The 23304-nt window shown below is 35.3% G+C and overlaps 2 protein-coding genes across 3 annotated transcripts in view; both read right to left on the reverse strand.

The window, feature by feature from the left end:
• Positions 1-7124, reverse strand: part of SPTA1 (spectrin alpha, erythrocytic 1) — a 112483-nt gene extending 105359 nt beyond the window's left edge. The window contains exons 1-5 of one of the 2 annotated variants that reach the window (XM_074262250.1): positions 7038-7124; positions 4845-5084; positions 3741-3866; positions 2478-2618; positions 1445-1591 (exon numbers count right to left, since the gene is read on the reverse strand). In XM_074262250.1, the coding sequence (XP_074118351.1) occupies positions 1445-1591; positions 2478-2618; positions 3741-3866; positions 4845-5081 (651 nt within the window). In that variant the 5' untranslated portion in view covers positions 5082-5084; positions 7038-7124. Of the gene's footprint in view, positions 1-1444; positions 1592-2477; positions 2619-3740; positions 3867-4844; positions 5085-7033 lie in introns of both variants that reach the window. The other variant, XM_074262251.1, reaches the window with a different exon arrangement.
• Positions 7125-13606: 6482 nt separating this feature from the next.
• LOC141540849 (olfactory receptor 6K6-like) lies at positions 13607-14569 on the reverse strand. Its single transcript, XM_074264789.1, is given in 1 exon segment — positions 13607-14569. A coding segment is annotated over 1 exon segment (963 nt).
• Positions 14570-23304: the final 8735 nt, after the last annotated feature.

The following is a 23304-nucleotide window of genomic DNA, read 5'->3' on the forward strand; positions in this document are numbered from 1 at the left end:
TCTGTGCAGTTTCTTAGATAACTTGAAAAATAAAGTATGGCTTTAATTTTTGTTTCATATCTCTACTTTTTTGATCTCCTATAACCATCTGTAAGGACAAAAAAAATTCTCTAATAGTTTTTTTCTTCTCTCTCTCTCTCTCTCTCTCTCTCTCTCTCTCTCTCTCTCTCTCTCTCTCTCTCTCTCTCTCTCTCTCTCTCTCTCTCTCTCTGTGTCTTTATCTCTCTTTCCCTTCTTCCCTCCCCTTTCTCCTTGGTCAGTCTGAGCTGTTCCTATATGAGCTACTTCCTTCACCTGAATATGGAACCTCCTTTTGTTAATTGTTATTGCCTATGAAGCCACGAGGAGCCAGCTCAATTGATAAAGCTATTTTCACATTAGCCTATATTCCAGAATCTGAGGCAGTTCTGCAAAAGGAGTATGTCAGTGTCCTTCCTATACTGTGCAGACAATTCAAGTTAGGGATGAGAGCTAAACATGTGATTTCATTGGTATAGGAATTTTCCTAAATGATATAACTCCCCTCTTACAATGCAGGTCAGCATCTGGGACATATACTCTTAAAGAGTTGCAAATGACACTGAGTTATTAAATGGATTCCCAGGATTAAAAAGCCAATATTTGTCAGAGGTATACCAATCCAAGCCCTCCTGAGTCTGAGGCCAGCTCTCTACCCACTATACTATGTTGCTTAAAAAATTCAAAGAGTGAAGGTTAGAAGTTAATAAAGGTCAATAAATGTTTCTGAGTAAAGAAAGTTCTTGATTGCTCATCAGGATATATAGGTTTCTGTCTTGGAGCCATACTTTGCTTATTACAGGCAAATCATTGATCATTAATAGCATGCACAGACTAATCCTCATAGTTCACATCTAACCTCTAAATAAAATGAGATAAATAGTTATCTCTGTTATCACAAGGTGGCTAATCAATGCTGTTAGTTACACACTGAGGCTATATACTAATAAAGTTTAGTCTACCTTTCTCCTTTTAATCAAAATACCCATATGCTGTTTTCCCCAAAGTTGGTGTTTAGCATTAATATGAATCTTTATTTTACTAGCAAGCTTAAAAATAGAAGGAAAATCTCTTTCTTTTAAGAAAAGAAAAATCTGTAATTTATTCCAGAATCAAATAGGAATGGCTTCTCTGACTTTTTGTCTGGCAACATTACTGTTTATTTCTGTGAGTATGGAAAATCAAAAGCTGGTTGTTTTTACCTAGTAGTACTTCTTCCTATCCTTCCAAAGGACTGCATTGGAACCAGGAATGACAGCCAGCAGTTGTGCTCGTGGTCTTTTTCTCAGGAGATAAAACATCCTTCTTTCTCTCTAAATATGTTCCACCCACCTCTGCTGTATCTATCATAGTTTTTCATGCACCTGTTATCCACTATGGCCACTGTGCTTAAAACCTGTGACTATATCTCCTGCTTCCATGTTACCTGAGCACACTGGTTGGCAAACTCATTCACTGCAATCACTCTTCCTTCACGAGCTGCCAAGTCCACCTGAAACTCTTCAAATTTCTTGTGCAGGATTTCGGCCCGCTCCCAATCTTCACCCAGTTCTACTGATGTCACAATGGCTTCCTGTAGGAGTAAGAAAAAATCAAGAAATTCTCTAGCAAAGTCTAGACACCAGAAACATGGGTAGAAATTGAATAAGGATAATATTAAAAGAAGATATAAGGAAAATCTTAGGGGAGATTAAAAGGTAGGATAGGAATCTCCTTGTTGTCTATAGGTTTTGTCTAATGGCCCATGGGATCATTTGCTCCTAGTTTTCACTGAGGGAGAGCACAGTGGTCACAGAACCTTTGAAAACACTGCCTGGTGGTTTAAAACCATCACAATTTGCATAGCCTGTTTTGAAGGAACTCATTTGAACTGTTCTTCAAGTATCCAGAAGGCATATTTATTTTAAATGTGTCACTAAAACTATAGTAACAAACGCACTCATCAAAAGAATAAGTCACTGAATCATGAAAGAATAAGATTGAAGCTGAAAATGTTTATCAGATATATCCTAAAATAATTATAAATTTTCTTGAAAGGCTCTAATATCATGGTAGAAAAGGAGAAAACAGTCATTTAGATTCTTAACTTTATTCATATGTAAAATGGGAGTATTTTTTCAGCTTCAACATAACTGAATGCAAAAAAATTTATAGATTCTAAATTATTCCTTTGTGCTTTGGGGATAAATCATTCAATATTTCTCTTGTATATATTACACTTTGGAGTGTTTATGATTATTCTGGAATAAAATATACCCAGGAGTAACCTTCTCTCTTCCACCATCAAAATTCCCACATGACTCATCCAAGCCCATTTTTTTTATCAGGCTGTTTCTTCCTCCATTACTATCAGGGAACAAAGCACTCCTACCTGAATTCTGCTTTTATCCCCATTCTTTTACATTTGGTTGTTATTAGAACTAGGTGGCAGGCCAGCCATGGGTCACTCTGGTTCTTACCTTGTCACTGATCCATTCCAGGATGTCAGCACACTCTTGCAAGTACTGTTGCAGCTTCAGGACCTGCAACAGCCAGGCACCCTTCTCTGTTATCAACTCCAAGAGTAAATTCCACAGTCTCTTCAGCTCCTCCAGATGTTCCTAGAGGGAGAAATCACAAAATCAGAAACTCAGATTTAGAAGGCAGCTCAGAGGTCATTGCATCTAACTCACATCTGAGGAGGATCATCATGCTAGAGCATTTCCAACAAGTGTTCATCTAGCCTTCATTGGAAGACTTCCAGAGAGGAATTTACTTCCCAGGAAACCTATTCTTCATTAGGACATATTTTGTTTCTATAGTCAATGAAACAAACATTTACAAATCACAGAATATGTGCAAAGAACCATACCAAGTTCTGGGAATTCCCAAACAAAAAAGTGCTTACACTCAAGGAACATATTCTATTGGGAAAATATTTTTTTTTATAGAATGGAAATTGACTGCTTGGAAATTTTTACTCATTACTCCTAATGCTGTCCTCTAGGAATGAATAGCATAAGTTTCATCCCTTTTTCAAGTATAATCCATGAAGCCCTTGAATAAAGCTCATGTTTTTCCTAAATATTTCTTTCTCCAAATTATACAACTCCAGCTCCTTCAAGCAATTATTCTAAGGCATAGTCTCTGGTCCTGTCATCATCCAGCTGCCTTTTGGTGAACATGCTATAGAGAAGAGGATGGCTGAATAAGAACCTATGCCCTACCTTAGATTTCACTTTATCAGGATGTCCTTGCAGTGAGGGGGTGAGGAGGGAGAATGGAATATAATCTCTTCTGGAATGCATACACTATACATAATATGTATGTATGTATACACATGTATATGTGTGTATGCATGTATATATATGGATGTGTTTGTGTGTGTATATATGTATATGTATATATATACACATATATATATATGGATATGTAGATGTAACTCGATAAGGAAAGGTCAGGATGGTCATCTATATAAAAAAATTCAAATACTTTCTTCCCCAATTGAATGCTCTCCTTCCTCCTTAACAATTTTACATTTAACAATATTGTATTTATTTTGCATTCATTTTGTATGTAATAATATACACCCATGTTATCTACTCTGATTGAATGAATATAAGCACTTTGAGGATGCATAGTTGCATTTTCTATTGAGACCTAGCACAATACTTGACTACAAAGTAAACATTTAATAAGTGCTTTTTGGTTCACCAGTTGATTTTTCCTAGACCTCCACTCACCTTGGTGTCTTCATGAGCTAAATGCCCTTCAGGAAATCGAATTGTCCTGATTTCTTCCAACTCAGGAATAGCCTGAGATTTTGCTTTCACCTCATTTTCAAAGGACTGATGTTTCTGATATTTCCCCTGTAGTTTAGAAACCAGAGAAGATGATTAGGACATTTCAGACCCCATCCCCACTTTCTAAGATCCTCTGGAAATCATCAGAGTTCACCTTGTCCCTTCTTTCCTTTTGAGGTGAGTTAATAACGAATGGATATGACTAGGGTATCTTCATTTTAGAATAAATAATCCTCTAGGGATAGGGAAAATTAAAAGAAAAAGAGAAGAATATTCATGACAACATTTTTTAAGGAACCAAGTTACCAGAGATAAAGGACTGTGTATATTCATTATAAATATAATACCATCAAAAAATCATATTAAAAATGACTAACTTTAAAAGTATAAACTTAAGATCCTTCCAAGCTCTAAATATATGATCTCATAACAACCAGTTATTTAAAATTTGCTAAAAAGAAACACATTCATATATAGTGACTTTACTGAAATAATACATAAACTTCAAAGACCTGTGAATGTATCAGTGTGTACATTTTCACGAATGTAGAACATTTCCCTTTCTTACCCTTCCCATGCTTTAGTAGTCTCTGTAAATTAGCACAATTAGCTCTTTAGAAAATTGGATACTGAGGGTAACCAAAGATTCCCTGCAACAGATTCAATAATGAGATATTAAGTATTGCCTCCACAATACTCTCCTTCAAACCCCATCTCCTGGTGACATCACATGGGCTGTCATGGAAATTCACTAGCCTGATATTTTGGGACTTTGCCAAGTGGTTACACAAATTTTTGTACAATATTAAGACTAATGAGCCTATTTTTATATCACTCCCTTCTTCTAGTCTCACTTCTCTAAGATTTCATCTACCAACTTGGTAAAAAGAGCAAGATATCATTTTTTCCTTCTGGCCAACTTTCCTTCAGATTTTTTTTTTTATGACCTCACTCAATGCTGTCCCATAAAAATAATTTTTGTCTTTCCTGGGATTAAAAACAATTCTGAGGAAAAAAACAGTTAGATAGAGTCCCTTAAGTGACCTGTATATTAGTTGGGTCTCTGTAGCTCTTATCAGAAGCAATGTCAATTTTCTCGCAGATCCATTTCTCCAAGTCATCTGCATCTCGCCTGAAAACCTGATAGTGATAGGAATCTTCAAGCTTCTGACCACGTTCAGCAACAAGCTCTTTGAAACGTCGGTATCTTCTCAACACCTCTTGCCGCCTTTTCTGGATCTCTTCAGCTGTTTCCAGCACTTTTGTTCCAGTACTCTCCATTGTCTATAAAATTAAAAACTTCTGTCAGTGGTTTGCTGGGAAATTTTTATTCTATTTCCCATGTTATCTGCTCCTTTTGGGGCTCTGTTAAGATATGTTTATTTAATTTCTCTTTTTCATTTCATTTTTTTTCATTTCATTCATCTGTCAAACATTGATAGATATGAACACTACACACACAAAGAATGAAAGAGAGAGGGGGAGAGAGAGAGACAGAGAGAAAAAGAGAAAGAGAGCTAGAGAGAGAACAAACAGAGGAAATGGGAAAACAGCTATATATCTTTATCACATATAATTTTAAAAAATTGTTTATTTAGCTTAACATAACAACTATCAGCACCTCTTTGCATGTCTCTATTTCCTTCTGGATTTGCTTATTCTCTCTTCTGTGTATTTTTTAAAAATGTTTCATCATATTCTTTTTTTCTCCTTCTTTTTGCATTATCAGCATAACTACCCATCTTTTCCTCCTCATGGTAGATAAGTATAGTCAAACAAAACTCATTGACCATGTATGTTTATTCCTGTACTTCTCAACACAGTTTTAACTTGTAGAGACATTATAATCCTTAATTACCTATAACATACGTACAACCACCACTACTAAAACAAGCTTCTCTTTCCCCTTGCTTTATACCATATATGATATAGTGCCATTGACTTAGAATCAGGGTTTTTACTAGTTCTTTTGTTTGTTCCCTGTGTATTTTTAGACAAGTCACAGTCTCTCTGATACTCAGTTTCCTTCTTTGTGAAATAAAGAATTGGATTATATTATCTGTCAGGTTTATTTCAGTTCTGAAGTCTATGATACTATGATCTACTGAGCTTCCCAGGGAACTGGTCTTTGAAAAAATTCCTAATCTGCTCCACCAATGTTTTCAGAGTCCTGATTTTGCTAACAAATACAGCAAAATCCTGTTAATTTAATAAATTATTTGGGATTAATGAGGAATCTGAATTATAGAATACATTTAAAGGACTATAATTATCTTGCTTTCAAAGATTTAAAGCAACAGGAATTGATTTAACAAGAGTATTTTCTTCTAGATTTTCTTTAAAAAATAAGAATAGTTTGACATCATGCTATATAATATGCTCAAAATTTTTCAATACGTCTCTGGTTGTAAAGATATCAAAATTATTTTATTACAACTTTCTGAGATCAGAGACTACTATGCTGTTTTATCTTTGTATCAGCAGCATCCAGCTCATGCACTTAATAGGCTCTTAAGAAATGGTAAATTTAATAAAGTAACTTATGTACACTATTAATTTGTTTAGTAATCTTTGATTTCATAGAAAACACACCAAGGTAAATTTCAGTCTAGCCACCATTTATTTACCATGAACAATGAACATGTGAGAATTGGATTCAGAAATGTTTATGTTATTTTCAGTATTATAAATTCCATCTCCTCTTCTGTACAAAGACTGACAGTCTCTTTTCCCTACACAATGACCAAATCTTCTCATTTGAAACAGTGGCCATCCCTATGTAGAGTGACATCTCTATCAATCCTACCCAATTCATTTCAAGTCATTTATAATGACTTCTTATTTAGCCAAGTCTTGGAACCTTCTTTTGATTCCTTTGCCTATACTTTACTTCTGGTTACTGCTGGTATATTCAAAGAATTGTCTTATTCTTTAAATTTATTGCTTAAAAGTGTAAATCCTAGCTAAAAATTATAATTTGGCTCCAAATTTGTCACAATAAACCAAAGATTGTTGCTAAACTCCCCCCCCCCCAATATTAAGACAAAACACATCATCAGAACTATTGTTCCATATGGAAAAAGAGCTCTCCTTTTCTGAAATAACAGCAGGAATAACAACAAAACAATAATAGCAACAAGATACAATCTCTTCACTTAATGCCTTTTTAGGGATAAAATAGACAGAGCTAATTAATTAATAGCATTTTATACTAAGGTACATTCTGTACTCACTCACAATTTCCCTTGGTAAGAGTTTCCCCTTTTCGTGGTATCTGAGACCAAATTGCAAATATTCCCCTCCAAGAGAAAGAGAAGATTTGCTGGAGACTCTAATACAACCGGCTATTGGGAGTATAGATAGGAAATGTAGAAATGTAGCCTGACCCAGGCCCAGAGTCACGCCATAAAAAATTCACATTATCTGTACTAGACAGAAACAACTCAGTCCTCTCTCCTGTTGCTATATGACTCAGCAGTTTCCTGAGGCGTCTCAGTCTTCTAAAGAGGGTAAGAAAGACTATTTTTCAATTTGGAAAACATTGATCTGATTATCAACCAAGGAGCATATTTCTGATTTTTTTTTTTTTAAGAAAGAACAAAGTCAACATGTCAATAAGCACTTATTAAGTGCCTACTATGTGCCAAGCACTGTGCTAAGTACTGAAGAATACAAAGAATGGCAATAACGTTGTCAGAGTATCAAAAGGATGCAGGGTTCCTCTAGCTTCTTTATCTAAGCTCACAGATACACAGAATTTCAAGGTTGAAAGGGAGCTCAGAGTTCATCTGCATTATGAGTTCTTAATTTTCTTTTATTGGATTTTACAGTCCTTTTAGAAGTGTGATGAAAATGATGCACTTCTTAGACTAATGTTTTAAAGTCATGAATAAAATACATAGGACTGAAAAAAGAAACCAACATATTGAAATAGTTATAGAATAATTTATTTTTAAATGTTCATGGATGCTAGATGAAGAATTTCTCGTCTACTATACTTCTACTAGAAGAGGAATCTTGTCTACACTCTTCCTGATAATTATCTTGTCTTTGTCAAGTGGCACAGTGGATAAAGTGCCAGGCATAGAATCAGATAGAATCATCTTTGAGTTAAAATGTGACCACAGATATTCAGTGACTCTGGGCAAGGTACAAAGCCCTATTTGCCTCAGTTTCCTCATCCATAAAATGTACTTGAGAAGGAAATGGAAAACCACTCCAATATTTTTGCCAAGAAAATTCCAAATGGAATCATAAAGAGTTGGACACAATTGAAAAGTGCCTGAATTTCCAAGGAGAGTACTGGTCTTAGAAATGTTATATGCTACCTTTTGCTCCTATATACCCTGCCATAGGGGTAGAATGGGGGGTTGATAAGACTATGAGACATTTAATCAAGGAATGACCTGCTGATGATGACTATTTGGAAGGAGACCTTACACAGAGAAAAATGAAAAAAGTTAGAAAACTATTTTTAATCAGACTAATTGCTCCAAGTGGAAATAAGGAAAAAAGATATATTGTTAGTTAAACTAGGCTTGCTGGATATAGGTGAGACAATCAAATAAATTAATAAGCACCACTATATGCCAGATACTATGCTTGTTACTAGGAATATACAAAGGCAAAAAATGTTTGATACTTCCTACTGTCAAAGAGATTATTCTACTGGCACTCCAAGCTTAGGCTGGGAAAAGCAGCCTTCTCTAAAGAAGGCTGAATATGAGGTGGTGTGTGTGTGTGTGTGTGTGTGTGTGTGTGTGTGTGTGTGTGTGTTTGTGTGTGTTTTATGCTTTAGTTATATTCTTTGGAGTTCAAATTCTCATATTCTATTTGCAGCTCAAGGCAAAGAGTGCTTGGCCTGGGATTAGGAGTCCTGGTTCACATGTGACTTAACACTAGTTATATAACCTAGGTATGTACTTCATATCTACCTCTGTTTCCTGAACTATAAAATGAAAATAATAATAATTATTATTGTGTGAGAATGTTATGATAATCCAATGAGATGGTATTTATAAAAAGTGACTTAGCACAGTGCCTGTTACATAGTAAGAGCTCTTTCTTCTCCTCTTTGATTTAAAGTTTATCTTCAATATGGAACAGACCCAAGACCTTTGTGCTTTTTCTTTTTGTTACTTCTACTTATAGAGAAGAGGAAAAAAAAAAAAAAAGGAATTATGGTGACTCTGCCAAGAGGAACAAAGAAAGTATTCCTAGAAGCCCAGGAACCTTTTCCCAAGAACTAGGCACTAACTATAATCACACAAATGCTTATATGTTGAAATGTTAATGTATCTGTGGCTTCATTAGTATGGTACAGATTAGAATCCATCATACCTATTCTGGCTAAAGAACCTGCCTGATCCATAAGGAGAATCATTTATTGTCAGTATTACCTATAAGAAGTGCCTTTTTGGGAAAGACTTGAAGGAAATTCAGGATTCAGTGTCCTAACTTCTTTTTCATCAATATTTTCATTTTCTAAAGGGTGAATAACAATTAGGCAATGTAAGTCTCCAAGAGGAGCAGACAGAAACAAAGACAGAGACAGAGAAACAGAGAGAGGTAGAAGGAGACAGTGACAGAGAGAAAAAGATAGATAGACAGACAGACTAACCATTTATTAAGCACTTATTATTTGTCAAGTGCTCTGCTAAATATTGGGTATACAAAATAAAGAAAGCAAAATTGTCTCTACTCTCTAGGAATTTACATTTTAATGAAAGGAAGCCCTCATTAATGCAGGCACTGGAAAGCAGGTTAGGAAAGGAAGAGGTAAATAGTTGGTGAAGTGACTGAAGGTGTCTGAAAAATGTAATGATATTAGAAAATGGAAATAGAGGCCTAAAACTGAGCAAGGTAAGACTAAAGCTGGTCCATCAAAGTCCAGGGTGGTTCCCGGAGTATATTTTTATACTCATTTGTGGGAAAGAGTAGAAATGATGGTCTAATATAGTACAGATAGCATAGCTAGAGAGAGATTGGGGAAGAGACAGGGTTTCTTGAGCTATGAAGGTGTTTCCATGATAAAGGAATGAAATACCTATTAATAGCATGACATACACAACAAACACAAAGAAGCACACATGAACCATCAAGGTATGTGAAATATAACATTTACTAAAAAATTTGGAAGACACAGGAGAAACCAGGTGGAGGAAGGATAAAGTGATCAAAGCTATATGAAGTAAATGAGGGAAAGCAACAGGAGATGGAATATTTAATTAAACCTTTGAAAATGGAAGAGGAAGGGCAGCTAGATCACAAAGTAGATAGTGTACTAGCCCTGAAGTCAAGAAGACAGGAATTGAAATCCAACCTCAGACACTTAATACTTCCTACCTGTAGGACCTCAGACAAGTCACTTAACACCAATTGCCTGGCCCAAAAAGGAAAAAAAAAAAAAAAAAAAAAAAAAAGGAAATGGAAAAGAAAATGAAAGAGAAGACACATAACTTGGTACCAAAGGGAATGGAGAACATGTCAACTTGGAGGAGTGATCTGCCTGTTAGAATTGAAAACTAGTGAAATAAATGTTATTGGAGAGAGTCAATATCTATAATGATATTGAATTCTATATTACTTTGCTTTGCTTTTCTTCTCAAGAGTTCATAATACTCAATATACAGTTTATTTGTCTTTCCCCACCTATTTTCAAAGTGATCTTTGAAGTAGGCAGGATAAGGATCCTGTCCATATATTTGTGGATAAAAAACAAAAACAAACAAACAGAAAAACAGAAAAACAAAAACTGAAGACTGGAACCATAGGCACATAATAACTCAATAAGTGCTTGTTAACTTGACTCCATGATCACATGTAAAGTTGGGAGAGAACTCACAGATATAAAAGTATGTTCTCTATCATACTCTATGCTAAGCAAGGCACTGTTTCTTAGCCTTATCCAAGAAGATACAAGCTTTTTGTGTGCTAGGGGGTAGGGGAGACAAAAAAGAAGAGATTCCACATTCCCCATGTAAATGCCTACCCCTTTAGTAGTTTCCTATCTATTAACGTGAAGGATACAGAGTCCCATCGCTATGAGAAAAATCTAATAGGAGGGATATTCATGTATCATTATCAGCTCTGAGCAGATTTGGGCTTTCCACAGCAAGCTAATCAAGCCTTCTCAGACAGCTCATCTCTGCCCCTTTTCATCACCACTACAGCCAAGTCCTGGGCTTGACATCAGCCTCTTAAACTCTTTTTCTTCTTGAATCTATCCTTGACTCAGACTTCAAGTAATTTTCTTAAAACACAAGTCTCACCATGTCATTTCCTTGATCAATATGCTCCAGTGACTTAGGGTCAAATGCAAACTTTTCCATTTGGCATTTAAAGCCCTTTGTAACCTGGCATCAACCTGCTTTTCCAGTCTAATACATTATTCCTTTAACATTCTACAATCTAGGCAAATTTCTTGCCATTCCTCATACAGGATATTTCATCTCCCAGCTTCTTGTCTTTGCACTGAATTACCCTCATGCCAAGAATATATGCTCCCTTTCACCTCCATCATCAAAAATTACTAGTTTCCTTCAAAACAGCTCAATTTCTACCTACTACATTAAGTTTTTACTGTCTATCCCAGGTGTTAATATTTTCTGCATTCTTCCACACTCAAAAGTTATCCTATAATGTATATTTTGCATGAAAGGTAGTATGGTGGCCTGGGTTCAAATCTTGCCCTTGTGCCCACATACTGAGTGTGTGACCCTGGGACAAATATCTGAAACTACTCAGGGCTCCAGATAACATTTTAAGAAAGGTGGTTTATAGAGCAGCTGGGTGGCTCAGTGGATAGAGTATAGGCCCTGGAATCAGGAGGACTTGAATTCAAATCCAGCCCCAGACCCTTATTAGCTGTGTGACCTTCACTTAATCTCAGTTGCCTTAAAGAAATAAAAGTGGTTTTATATATATTGGTAGAGGAATTTCATTGCTGAGAACTCTCTATACTGCTAAATATATAAATTATAGCTATAACTATATCCATTTTTATATCTATACATATAAATGTTGCATGCATGTTGCTTCCCTGAGAGAAAGCAGACTGTTTCATTTCTGATTGTATATGCAGATTCTAACAAAATACCTGGCAAATAACAAATTATTAATAAATATTTCATAAAATGATTGGGAGTTTTTGGATTCCTTATCCTACAAGTATACTCAAGTTAGCTTCTAAACTCTGCCTACTCTGGAATCTTGACAGCCATACCTTTGCTCAGGATGAGGGTTTGATGTCTTTTTTGGAGTTTGCCATTTTTGGAACCGTTTTATCAGGTACTTCTCCTTTAACATCTTATTTTTCCTTTATTTAACATTAATTCTCATTTTTAAAAGGCTTTATAAGTCCATCTAACGAAGGGATCCGCTAATAACTAGATCTCATGTATTTGACTCTTCCTATCAAAGTCAACAATTGCATTCATTCATCTGGGGCCAGGTTGTCCCAACAATGCAAGCAGATAAATTTCCATACCAAGGGATTAAATAGCCATTTCAGGATGATAGACTATTGCTGCTTTGACTCCATCAAAAACAGTCCCAAAAGTACTGATTCCTAGGCAAGTCACTAGAAAAATGTCCAGTTACCTTAGGGGTCAATTCTGCATTTACCTAGATGCAACCCCCATTTTTATAAGCCTGGCTATTCTAGAGAAACTTTCTGATGAACATTAAAATATGAATAAATCAATATGAAATAGTAACAATATTGATTAGTGCTCATATTTCTCTAGTTATTTATAATTTACTAAGTATTTTTCACAAAAAACAACTGTATGAGGTTAAGAAATATTGTTATTTCCATCACATTACAAATGAGGAAACTGAATCCCAGAATAGTTAAGTGACTTGTCCAAGGCAATATAGCTAGTAAGTAATGATTCTTCATTATAAATTCATCTCATTCTTAAGCTATTGTTCTTTCCATTGTTCTTGACTGCTTTATAGGTTTATTACCTAACTCAGACAAGGAGATTAATAAATGTTTGTTGATTATAAAAAGCTGATATGTATTTGTTACTTTTACTAATAAAATTCCCAGACTATTAAATGCATTTCCTACCAAATATAAGTACAAAAACATGTTTATCAAATTATCTCCCATTTGGAATTATCTATTCTCCACAAATGAGAATTGACTGAATTTACTAATAGAAATTGCAAGGAGCTTTTCAAAGTCTTGCTTGGATCTGAGAGATGTGACATTTACTTTTCTGATTCCTTGGCTTAGGAAAATTTTTAAGGAAGAAGAGATCTCAATCTGGCTTCAAAAGAGCAGACTTTCAGAAAACTAACAATTCTTACAAAACAGCTTTGGTTATGCAGATTATTGATTCCTCCATTTCATTTCTGAACATATTTAAAAGACTGAGCAAAAAAAAAAAAAAAAAAGTCTGACCACACCATTTACTATTTGTTAACAGAGTAATTAAACACAGGAACAGGATTCTTTCCTGATATTTATATAGTCAGCTATTCAATAAGAATTTATTCAACACCTACTATGTGCCAGATACTGTGCTAATCACGAGAAATACAGAAAAGTCAAAAGATTGCTTTCAGTGAGCTCACAGTCGAACAAGGGAGGCAGCAAGCAGACAAATATGTACAAACAAGATCTATACCAGATAAATAGGAAATTACCAAGAGAGGGAAGACACTAGAATTGACAGGGATTCAGATAGGTTTCCTGTAGAAGGTGGGATTTTAATTGGAACTTAAGGAAGCCAAGGAAGCCAGGAGTTTTAGTCCTTAAAGCTTTTCAGTCTCTACTTTTCAGTAGCTACCCTATTTTAATTAACTGACATAACATATGAAAATCTTTGATTGGAATATATATATATTTTGATGGCCCCTTTAATTTCCTTGTTTCTCAGACTATAAATAATGGGATTGAAGAAAGGAGATAACATAGCAAACATTAGACTAATGGTAGTGTCCCAAAAAAAGGAGTACTTGGCATTGAAGCGCAGGTACATGAGGGCTACACTCCCAAAAAAGGTCAAGAAAATAGCAAGATGGGAGGCACAGGTGGAGAAGGCCTTATGACGTCCCTCAGATGACTTGATCCTTAGAATGACCCCAATGATCCGAATGTAGGCCAAAGTCACCAGCAAGATGGCTGAGATGATCTCCATGGCATGGACAATATCCACGATCTTAATCAACACAATAGAGCCTGTGTCTACACAAGCTAGATTCAGTATGGGGTCAAAGTCACAGAATATGTTGTTAATCTGGTTTGGACCACAAAATGGCAGTGTGGAAATCCAGGCAATTTCAGGGAGTGGAGTAAGGAAACCAAAGATGCAGCAGCCTAGGGTCAATTGAATATAAAGTTGTGAAGTCATGATGGTTGAGTAGCGGAGAGGATAACAGATGGCCAGATATCTATCAATGGCCATGGTGGTCAAAAGGTAAGCTTCAGTGATACCAATGGAATGGAAAAAATACATCTGCAGGAGGCAACCAGCAATGGAAATAGTCTTCTGCTCACTTATCAGATTAGTGAGCATCTTTGGGATGGTGGTTGTGGTGTATCAAATCTCCAGGAAAGCGAGAACACCAATGAAGAAGTACATGGGAGTGTGGAGATGAAAGTCTAGAATGATAGCAATAAAAACCATGGAGTTACCTATGATTATGAATAGGTAAATGAGGAGAAGGAGGAAGAAGAAAAGAAAACCTCCATCCTGGAGATGGGGGAATGCAGTGAAGAGAAATTCAATAGCCATAGTCTGGTTCTTATTCTCCATCCCCTTAGTGACATGACCTTTCAAGGCAAAATAAGAAACATGGAGACTCTGATAAGAATTCAGTTATTTCATGCTCATTGTTATATTAAACTACCCAAATATATCATTACTCCACTTTTCAATAATCCATTACCTTCCCCAAATGGCAACAAGAATTAAAACAAATAAATAAATAAATATGTGTGTAAATATATATATATATATATATATATATATATATATATATATATATATATATATATATATATATATGTATAATTTATATTTATCAGGGAAACATATCACCATTCAGATTTCTGACTTGCCTCTTCTGCTCATTGACTTCAGTCTTCTATACTGGCCCTTTTCTTATTTAGAATAACAGGGGAAAGAGTGTATATTATATATACACACATGTATGCATATGTATATGTTTAAACACACACATAGTAGATATGCATGTGTGTATTTATCAATTGATCTATCTATATTTTTTATACATAGATAGCTATCTATATCTATGTGTGTGTGTGTATATATATATATATATATCTGATGTGTGTGTGTGTTTAATAAAAAGAAGAAGTGTTATTCTTGTTATTTATAGAACAGATATCTTAGCATCCTGGCTCAATGGCTCTAGAATCTCAGAGCTAAATACTGATAGCTAATGAAGAATGGTAGAAGCCAGTGTTATCATTTTTCATTCTTTCTTTCCTTTCTTTGTTCTTTCTTTCATTCAACAAACTATTATAAAGTCTTCCTATACAAGGCAGGTGAGAGGGGAATACACATATAAATTAAACATAATTTCTCACCTCAATGAAGATAATTAAAATCTGATGAAAGGAGATAAGAAATGTGGCAAATATCAATAATGCAAATATGATAAGGAGAAAAAAGAGAATAAAAAACAAAGTTCTTCTGAAGGATCAGAGAAAGTAGAGATGATGTCTGGCTAGCAGGAACAAGAAAGACTCTACAGAGAGGATTTCATATGAGCTGAGTTTTCCTTGAAGGAAAGAAAGGTACACTATACATAAAAAACAGCAGGAGCGAAGACACATGGGCATCAAAGGATAGATCATCAGGAAGAGGAAGTAGCCTGATTTATCAGTGGCTTAGACCACTGAAGAGAGTCAAGAAAAACCTGGAACTGAGTCCTATCTTCAACAATTTCTGATTCTATGCCATCAAACAATCACAATCTCCTGAATCCTCAGTTTCCTTATCTGTAAAATGAGGGTAATTATACTTGCAATACCTACTTCATAAGGCTTTTCTAAAGAAATTAATTACAAAATTTTAGAGCACTCATAATGGATTAGAAAGAATTCTTATTATTACATAAGGAGTGCTGTGAAATTTAAAAGATAGATTATAATCTATCTTTGTGAATCAACAAAATCTGGCAAAACTAGAAAAAAAAGTAAGTTATTAAAGAAATTAGGTTTGAACTAGTATTGTACATCATATGCAAAAGTAAATTCCAAATGGAGTCATAGAAAGGTCTTAATATAAACAAATTTAGAGTAGAATGAAAGGCATGATCTTTCATAATAATAATAATAGAAATAGCTAACAATTATACAATGCTTATCATATGCCAGGTGCTATGCTCAGTTCTTTACAATTATTATCTTACATGATCCTTACAACAACTCTGAGAGTTATTTTTATACCCATTTCATATCTGAGAAAGCTGATGCAAAGGATAAGTGACTTGCTCACAATTATACAGAGGCTGGATTTGAACTCGTTTTCCTGATTCCAGCACAGATGATAGCACCTAGTTGCACTCTAATATGGCTAGAGGAAGAATTTTTAACCAAATGAGTAATAAAAAGAAATTAAAACAGATAATTTAAACTACATAAAATCAATGCAACTAAAATTAGAAATGAACCATTTAATTGAAGAAAATATTTCAGCAGAGATTGCAGGTAAAGATCTAACATCAACATAAAGTAGGGAACTGATACCAATATGTGAGAATAAGAGTCATTCTTTCAGTAGATAAACTATCAAACACTATAAGGATGTGAATAAGCAAATTTTCAAGAACCATATGAAATAGTATTCTAAATCATTAATGAGAGGAATTGAAATGAAAACTTCACAGTTTCACACATATATTGACAAAATTTTAAAAAAATATATGAAAATGAAAATGTGGGAGAGATTGGATAGACACATTCACTAAAGGTCTCAGCAGAGATATAAATTTATCAAAAGTTCAGGAACATGATTTGGAATTATTTCCTCCATCCCCCCAATCACTAAATTTACATGTACTTTAATCCCAGAAAATCCTTATGAGGCATATGCTCCAAAGAGATTAAAAAACAGAGAGAATGAAGATATACATATATATATATATACAAGTATTTATAGCAGCACTTTTTGAAGTAACAAAGAACGTAAAATGAAGAAACTCCTCATAAATAGGGGAAAGGCTGAAGAAATTATAATATGAGAATATAATGGAATATTACTGACCCATAAAAATTGCTGTATATGGAGAATTCAGAAAATTTAGGAATACTTGCATGAACCAATATAAAGGGAAATGATCAGAATCAAGAGTAAAATTTAGATGATGACTCCAATTATGAAAAGGAAAACAACTCTGAAAGACTTCAGAACTCTGATGAATATAGAAACCAGTCATGATTTCAGAAGACTGATGATGAATCAATCATGCTTCCCACTTCCTAAAAGAAAGATGATAGATTAGAACAAGAGCCAAAATGATCAGTGGATTACAGTTTTCTGAGCCCTGGATTTGTACAGAATGAGACATATATTTTCCTACTCATCTAAATTGTTGATTTGCTTTGATTAACTATAGTTATTTTCTACAAAAGAAAGATTCAGTATTGGAAAAGAGGTTGATAATAGGAAATAGAGAGATTTTAGAACAAAAACAAAATTCTCAATAGAATACAATAACATATTCAGAGAAAAATAATATAAATTAATCAGAAGGGGATTCAAACTAGAAGATTTTGTTATTACTTTGATAAGTTTAAGCTTTAAAATGACAATGAAAACCCAAGCTGTTTATAACAGAAGTTCATAGTTTCTTATACAACCCTAAAAAAAAGCAAAGAACAAATAAAAAGAACATTGCAGATTAGAATGTCCTATTTCTTACAGATTATGTTAAAAGTTTTGAAAATTAAAAAGAATAAGATTCTGTGAATGCTCAAGTAAAGTGTTTGAACTTCATTCCATTAGCAATGAGGATAAATGGAAATGTTTTTTAGCAGAGGAATAATGTGATTTGAGCATTGCATTAAGAAGATGAATCTGGCATCTGGTACTTCTGGACTGGCATTCCCTTACATTTACCAGCTGACTCATTCAGAGAAAAGGAGATTCTTGGCAATTAATGTAAGTCCTGACCATGTAGAAGCAGGAGTGAAAATCCGTCCCCCCACTTCCTATTCCTCCACTACAGTTTGTATAGACCTTCTTCTGCTTTATCTCAACCAAGATTTTCTCAAGAATAGACCTACTGGGATCACTCACAAGAGCGGAAACTCACTTACCTGGAAGCTCTCCAGGTAAGTGGAGGCTAAACCTACTGACAAAAAAGTGTGACTCACTTTGCTAAACATAAATAAATTCCATATGAACAGCAGAGGAATTGGATTAGTGGTATAAAGATAGTTGAAAAAAAAATCTCTCCTGCACACAACCATCACAATATTTGTGTGCCCTCACATGTTGAATAGCAAAAGGGAAGGGAAAAAATAAGTAATAGCACTCAGTATGGGTCAGGCCCTGGGCAAAGAATTTTTACAAGCAATCTATCATTTAATCCTTACAACAACCTTGAAAGATAGGTGTTGTTATTATCCATTTCTTATAGTTGAGAAAAAATGAAGTATATAGAATAGAAGTCAAATGATTTGCTTAGAGTAACAGTTACTAAGCATCTGAAAGTAGATTTGAATTTAGGTCTTCCTGATTACCAAATCCTAAGTACACTGTATCATCAACTCTCTTTCATGTTTCTCCAATTCTGTTGTCTTCTGATTTTGCTCTGGCAATTATTGTTTTCAAGAGGGAGCATGTCTTAATGGGATAGTCAATAATTAGAAATAGCAAAGTTTTGCTAATGACTGATGCATACTGATCAGTGGTTTAATCTCTCAGTACTCCCAAGTAGCAATAAGCTCTTTCTTTACTCATAGGAGTTTTCTTATGGAAAGCTACCTTCACTAATGAAATCACTAGTTTTTATTTTACAAAAAGAAGAATAAGAAGGAGGAGAAGGAAGAGAAGGAAGAAGAGGAGGAGGAGGAAAAAAAGGAGCAGGGGAAGGAGGAGGAGGAGGAAGAAGAAGAGGAGAGGAAGGAGGAGGAGGAGGAGGAGGGGAAGGAAGGAAGGAAGGGAAGAAGGAAGGAAGGAAGGAAGGGAAGAAGGAAGGAAGGAAGGAACGAAGGAAGGAAGGAAGGAAGGAAGGAAGGAAGGAAGGAAGGAAGGAAGGAAGGAAGGAAGGAAGGAAGGAAGGAAGGAAGGAAGGAGGGAAGGAAGGAACGAAGGAAGGAAGGAACGAAGGAAGGAAGGAACGAAGGAACGAAGGAACGAAGGAACGAAGGAAGGAAGGAAGGAAGGAAGGAAGGAAGGAAGGAAGGAAGGAAGGAAGAGAAAGAGGGAAGGAGGGAAGGAGGGAAAGAAGGAGCAAGGAAAGGAGAGAAAGAGGGAGGGAAGGAGGAAGGGAAGGAGAGAGGGAGGGAGGGAAGGAGGGAAGGAAGGAGGGAAAGAGGGAGGGAAAAAGGAAAGAAAACAAATCTTATTGTATCATCGATTTTAAAAAATTGTCCTTTAAATCCTTTTTCAAGATATCCAACATTTGGCTAAGATTTTTCAGCTTCTGTTGTAATTCATTAATTCTTCTTTGGGTTTTTCATTAAGAACTCTTAATTACTTTTCTTATCTCATTCTTCAGTCCCCATTAAGCTTTCCTACTACTTCCAGTTTTGTTGTGGCCTTTCCATTCTTCCCTACAATCTCTGGGTTCCATGTATAGATATGGCAGAATTATTCCTTTCTAGACATTTCCCCTAACATTCTTGTATCCTTTAGTGATCTTTTTGAATTAAGAGCTTTTGTTTGTTCATTTTTATTTCTCTATTTTTTCTTTGTTTCACTTATTTTAATTTTTTCTTCCTATACATTGGGGAGTTTTAAGGGGATTAGGGAAAACTGAATTTAAAAATAAGATAATATATGTAAAGTATTTGGCAGACCTTAAAATGTTAATAAATCTTCACTCTTATGATTAACTATTATTAAATTAAAGCTCTCAGCCATCTAGATGGAAATCCATCCACCATCTCCACATAATGTAACTTAAATCTTCTTGAACAACTGAAATGTGTATATTTATAAATCCTAGGATTTAAAGCTGGAAGGAATTTTAGAGATCACCTAGGGGCTAGATTACAGCCCAACCCCCTACTTTACAAATAATAAAACATAGGCCTAGAGAGTTAAGAATGTTGCCTGAAGTTCCATAAGCATTTAAACTCTTATTTCTCTCACATGTTCCTCTATTATCCACTGCCTCTTGGCAAATTTTAGAGAGCTGTAATAACCTTGATGCATGACAATGTGCTTGTTTTTGTCGTTTTAGGGTTCCAGAAACTATGGACAGATAGCTATAGTCATTTTCCTTATCCCAGGAACCCCCATTCTCCCCCAATTTCTTGAATATTAATTATTCTGTTTCTTGAGGGTGGAGGACAGCAAGTAGGTGTCAGCAAAAGACAAGCAGTTCTTTCTTAGTTGCTCCAATGTGTTTCTCTCTCAATAGAAATACATATGCAGAGACCTGGGATTCTGCATTGCAGGGGGAATAAAGATCTATTTATTTGAAAGTCCTTATTATCAGTATAGTCAGTAACATTAGCCCTGAGCCATCATATCCATTTGTATAGAAGCCAGGTGTTATAAATTACAGTGCTTACAAATCTACAAAGCCAAGAAGGAGAGAGGTTTGCCCATCAATTCTCCATCTCAATTTGTTCAACCATTTCCTTACTTGAGAGACAGTATTGCCCCTATGCCTTTGCTCATAAATCCTAAATCTATAGGATGCATTGAGTATGACCAGTGTGACAAGTGGTGAATAGAGAACTACATTATACTAGAGGCTACAAAAGTCAACAACTCTCAGAGACTCTGTTCCTGGCACTGTCACTGGATGTTGGAATGGCAAATACTATCTAGTCTTCAGAACAGTCTCATCCTTCTTTGGACCAAATGGGGAAGTAAGGAAAAATAAGAACCCCAATCTTATGTACACTGTGAATGTGTCACCACTTCAGGGAAACCTTTTATCACTACACCGTGGAGTTTCTATCCTCTCCTGTGCTGATAATACTCCAGCACACTTTCCATGGTTTAATTTTTTAATCCCTGAACCTCAAGATGAAGTAACTTTATTCCCATCAGTAGATTTAGTCTCAAGCATTTGTAAACAAATTAGTCCCTAGACAAGGTTCAGTCTTAGGTCACTCATGCTATCCTCAATATTCTTGTCCAATTTTGAAACCTATTTCTTAAAAATAAATTTTTCATTTATTCATATCTTTGCCTTATTTCCCAAAGCCTTTATTCATGTCCTAGTATTGCTGCCTTGTTTCTTGGTTCCCCCAGGAAAGGAGATCTGTATTACTTTTTTCCATTCTTCATGAGAACTTGAGCTCTGCCCCAAACACAGTCCCTGTGACTAGAGTTCTGATATGTGATTCTAGATTTCCTTGACACCAGGTAGTTTGTTGTTCCTTTTCCTACTCCTTATCACCAGGCTAACCTTATGGCACATTTTTCCAGTTTGCCAAGGTCTGGCCCTTGACACATTAAAGAACTTCTGTTGAATTTAATTTATTTCCTGTAGCTAATTATTTTGCCAATGCTCCTTCTTTCTGCACAGACATCTTCTTAATATGCATGTACTTCTGACACCTTTTGGGAATATTTACCCCATAGTTATGCATCTGTTTAGTCTGAATCCCATTTATTCCCAGTATGTTCTCCTTGCTATCCACTTAGACTCACTACTGACAAGCCGATTTATTTTTTCCTTTCTTGAGTCCATTCAATATTTAAATTTAAAAGACAAGAATTAACCATGAAATGTTTTATCTTTCAAGACACATTGTAAATTCACTGAAATTGTTTATTTACTTTTTTCATGATATCTAACACAATGTTGACTATTTATTTGGACCTTGATAAATAAATAAATTGCTGTTTTCATTAGTAGGTAGAAGAATGTTTGAGTCACATGGAAAGAAAATCTTTACCCAGTGACTTCCCCTTTCTCTTTCTTTTAATTCTATAGTAATATTTCAGAAACAAATCTAGCCATATACTCACCTTTCCCTCAACTCAGTGGAATTCTCTATTTTCCCTTTCCTCTGGAAGATAGGTTTATATAGAAGATACTCCAAGCTTTTCTAGAAATAAGGATAAAACTTTTCTCCTGGGGTTTCTTCCAAAATAACAAGGAGTTTGGAGAAAAACATTTTCTTCCCATAAGACTAATTAAGAGGGGAAAAATTCTAACATGGAATTTTAAAAGGTTTCCACACCTCTTAGGGTCTTCCCCTCTAAGTAGGTCCCTGGAACATAATGAATTCAGAACTCTATGATGTGAGGGACAGACACTAAGAAGAGATAAATGATGGAAGAAGAATGCATGGAAAAGTGAGAGAAAAAGAATTGGATTTTCATGGAGATGATGGGGAGATCTCCAAAAAATAAGATCATCTGATATAAAGCTGAAGAGAACCTCTGTTCAGAATTTCTAGGTGCCTGAACCAGCTCCTTCCCAGATACCTTTCTATAAATGCCATTTTCCATTGCCTGTTCCCCAAGAAGGAAGAACATGAAACTCAGTCAAAATGTCCTTAGATTTTTGTGTCATTTCTAGTTGTGACTCTCCCTGATACTGTTGGGGTTTTCTTGGCAAAGATTCTGGAATGGTTTGCCATTTCCTTTCCCAGCTCATTTTAAAGATAAAGAACTGTTGCAAATAGAGTTAATTGATTTGCCCAGAATCCCACAAATAGCAAATTTCCCAGTTTGGATTTGAATTCAAGTCCTCCTGACTCTAGGTGGGGTGATGTATCCACTGTTCCACCAAGCTGCTGGATTAGATCCTATCATGGACCAATTCATTGGCCCCTAATTCTTGAACATATGTAAAAAGGACCAAAGTGGAGCCATAGCGTGGAGGGATGAGAAATGTTGAGGGCTGAGAAAAAAACTAACTGCGATGGGGACCCTAAGCCAGTGTCACAGGTTTTTGTGAAAGAATTCACAGTCCCAATCACCAAGCAAGGATTTTTGGCAAAAAAAAAAAAAAAAAAATTATTTTCACTGAGAAACAACTTCCCTCAGCAGACTACTTCCTGATTAGAAATTAGCAAAGGTTTGGGTACAGAATCTTGTTTTTTATTAGCCTTATAGAAAGCTATACCTAAGGGGTTTGGGGCTAAGGAGTGATTAGGGGCTTGTTTTCAAATCAAAAAAGGGTGGTGATTTTTCCTAGACCAAAGTGATTCCTATTGGGAAGTGGAAGTTTCCCATGGGAAACCAGGCAGATTTCTCAAGGGAGATTAAGGTGGGTGAGGATCATTCTTAGGAATTTCACCAGTCAAAGTGGCCCACCCTCCACAAAGATCAGGAAAACTGAGAGTTCCATTACATCAATAGAAGCAAGGTTTCAGAATTGG

This window comes from Sminthopsis crassicaudata, chromosome 4 (assembly GCF_048593235.1).
Source record: "Sminthopsis crassicaudata isolate SCR6 chromosome 4, ASM4859323v1, whole genome shotgun sequence".
Taxonomy (NCBI): Eukaryota; Metazoa; Chordata; class Mammalia; order Dasyuromorphia; family Dasyuridae; genus Sminthopsis; species Sminthopsis crassicaudata.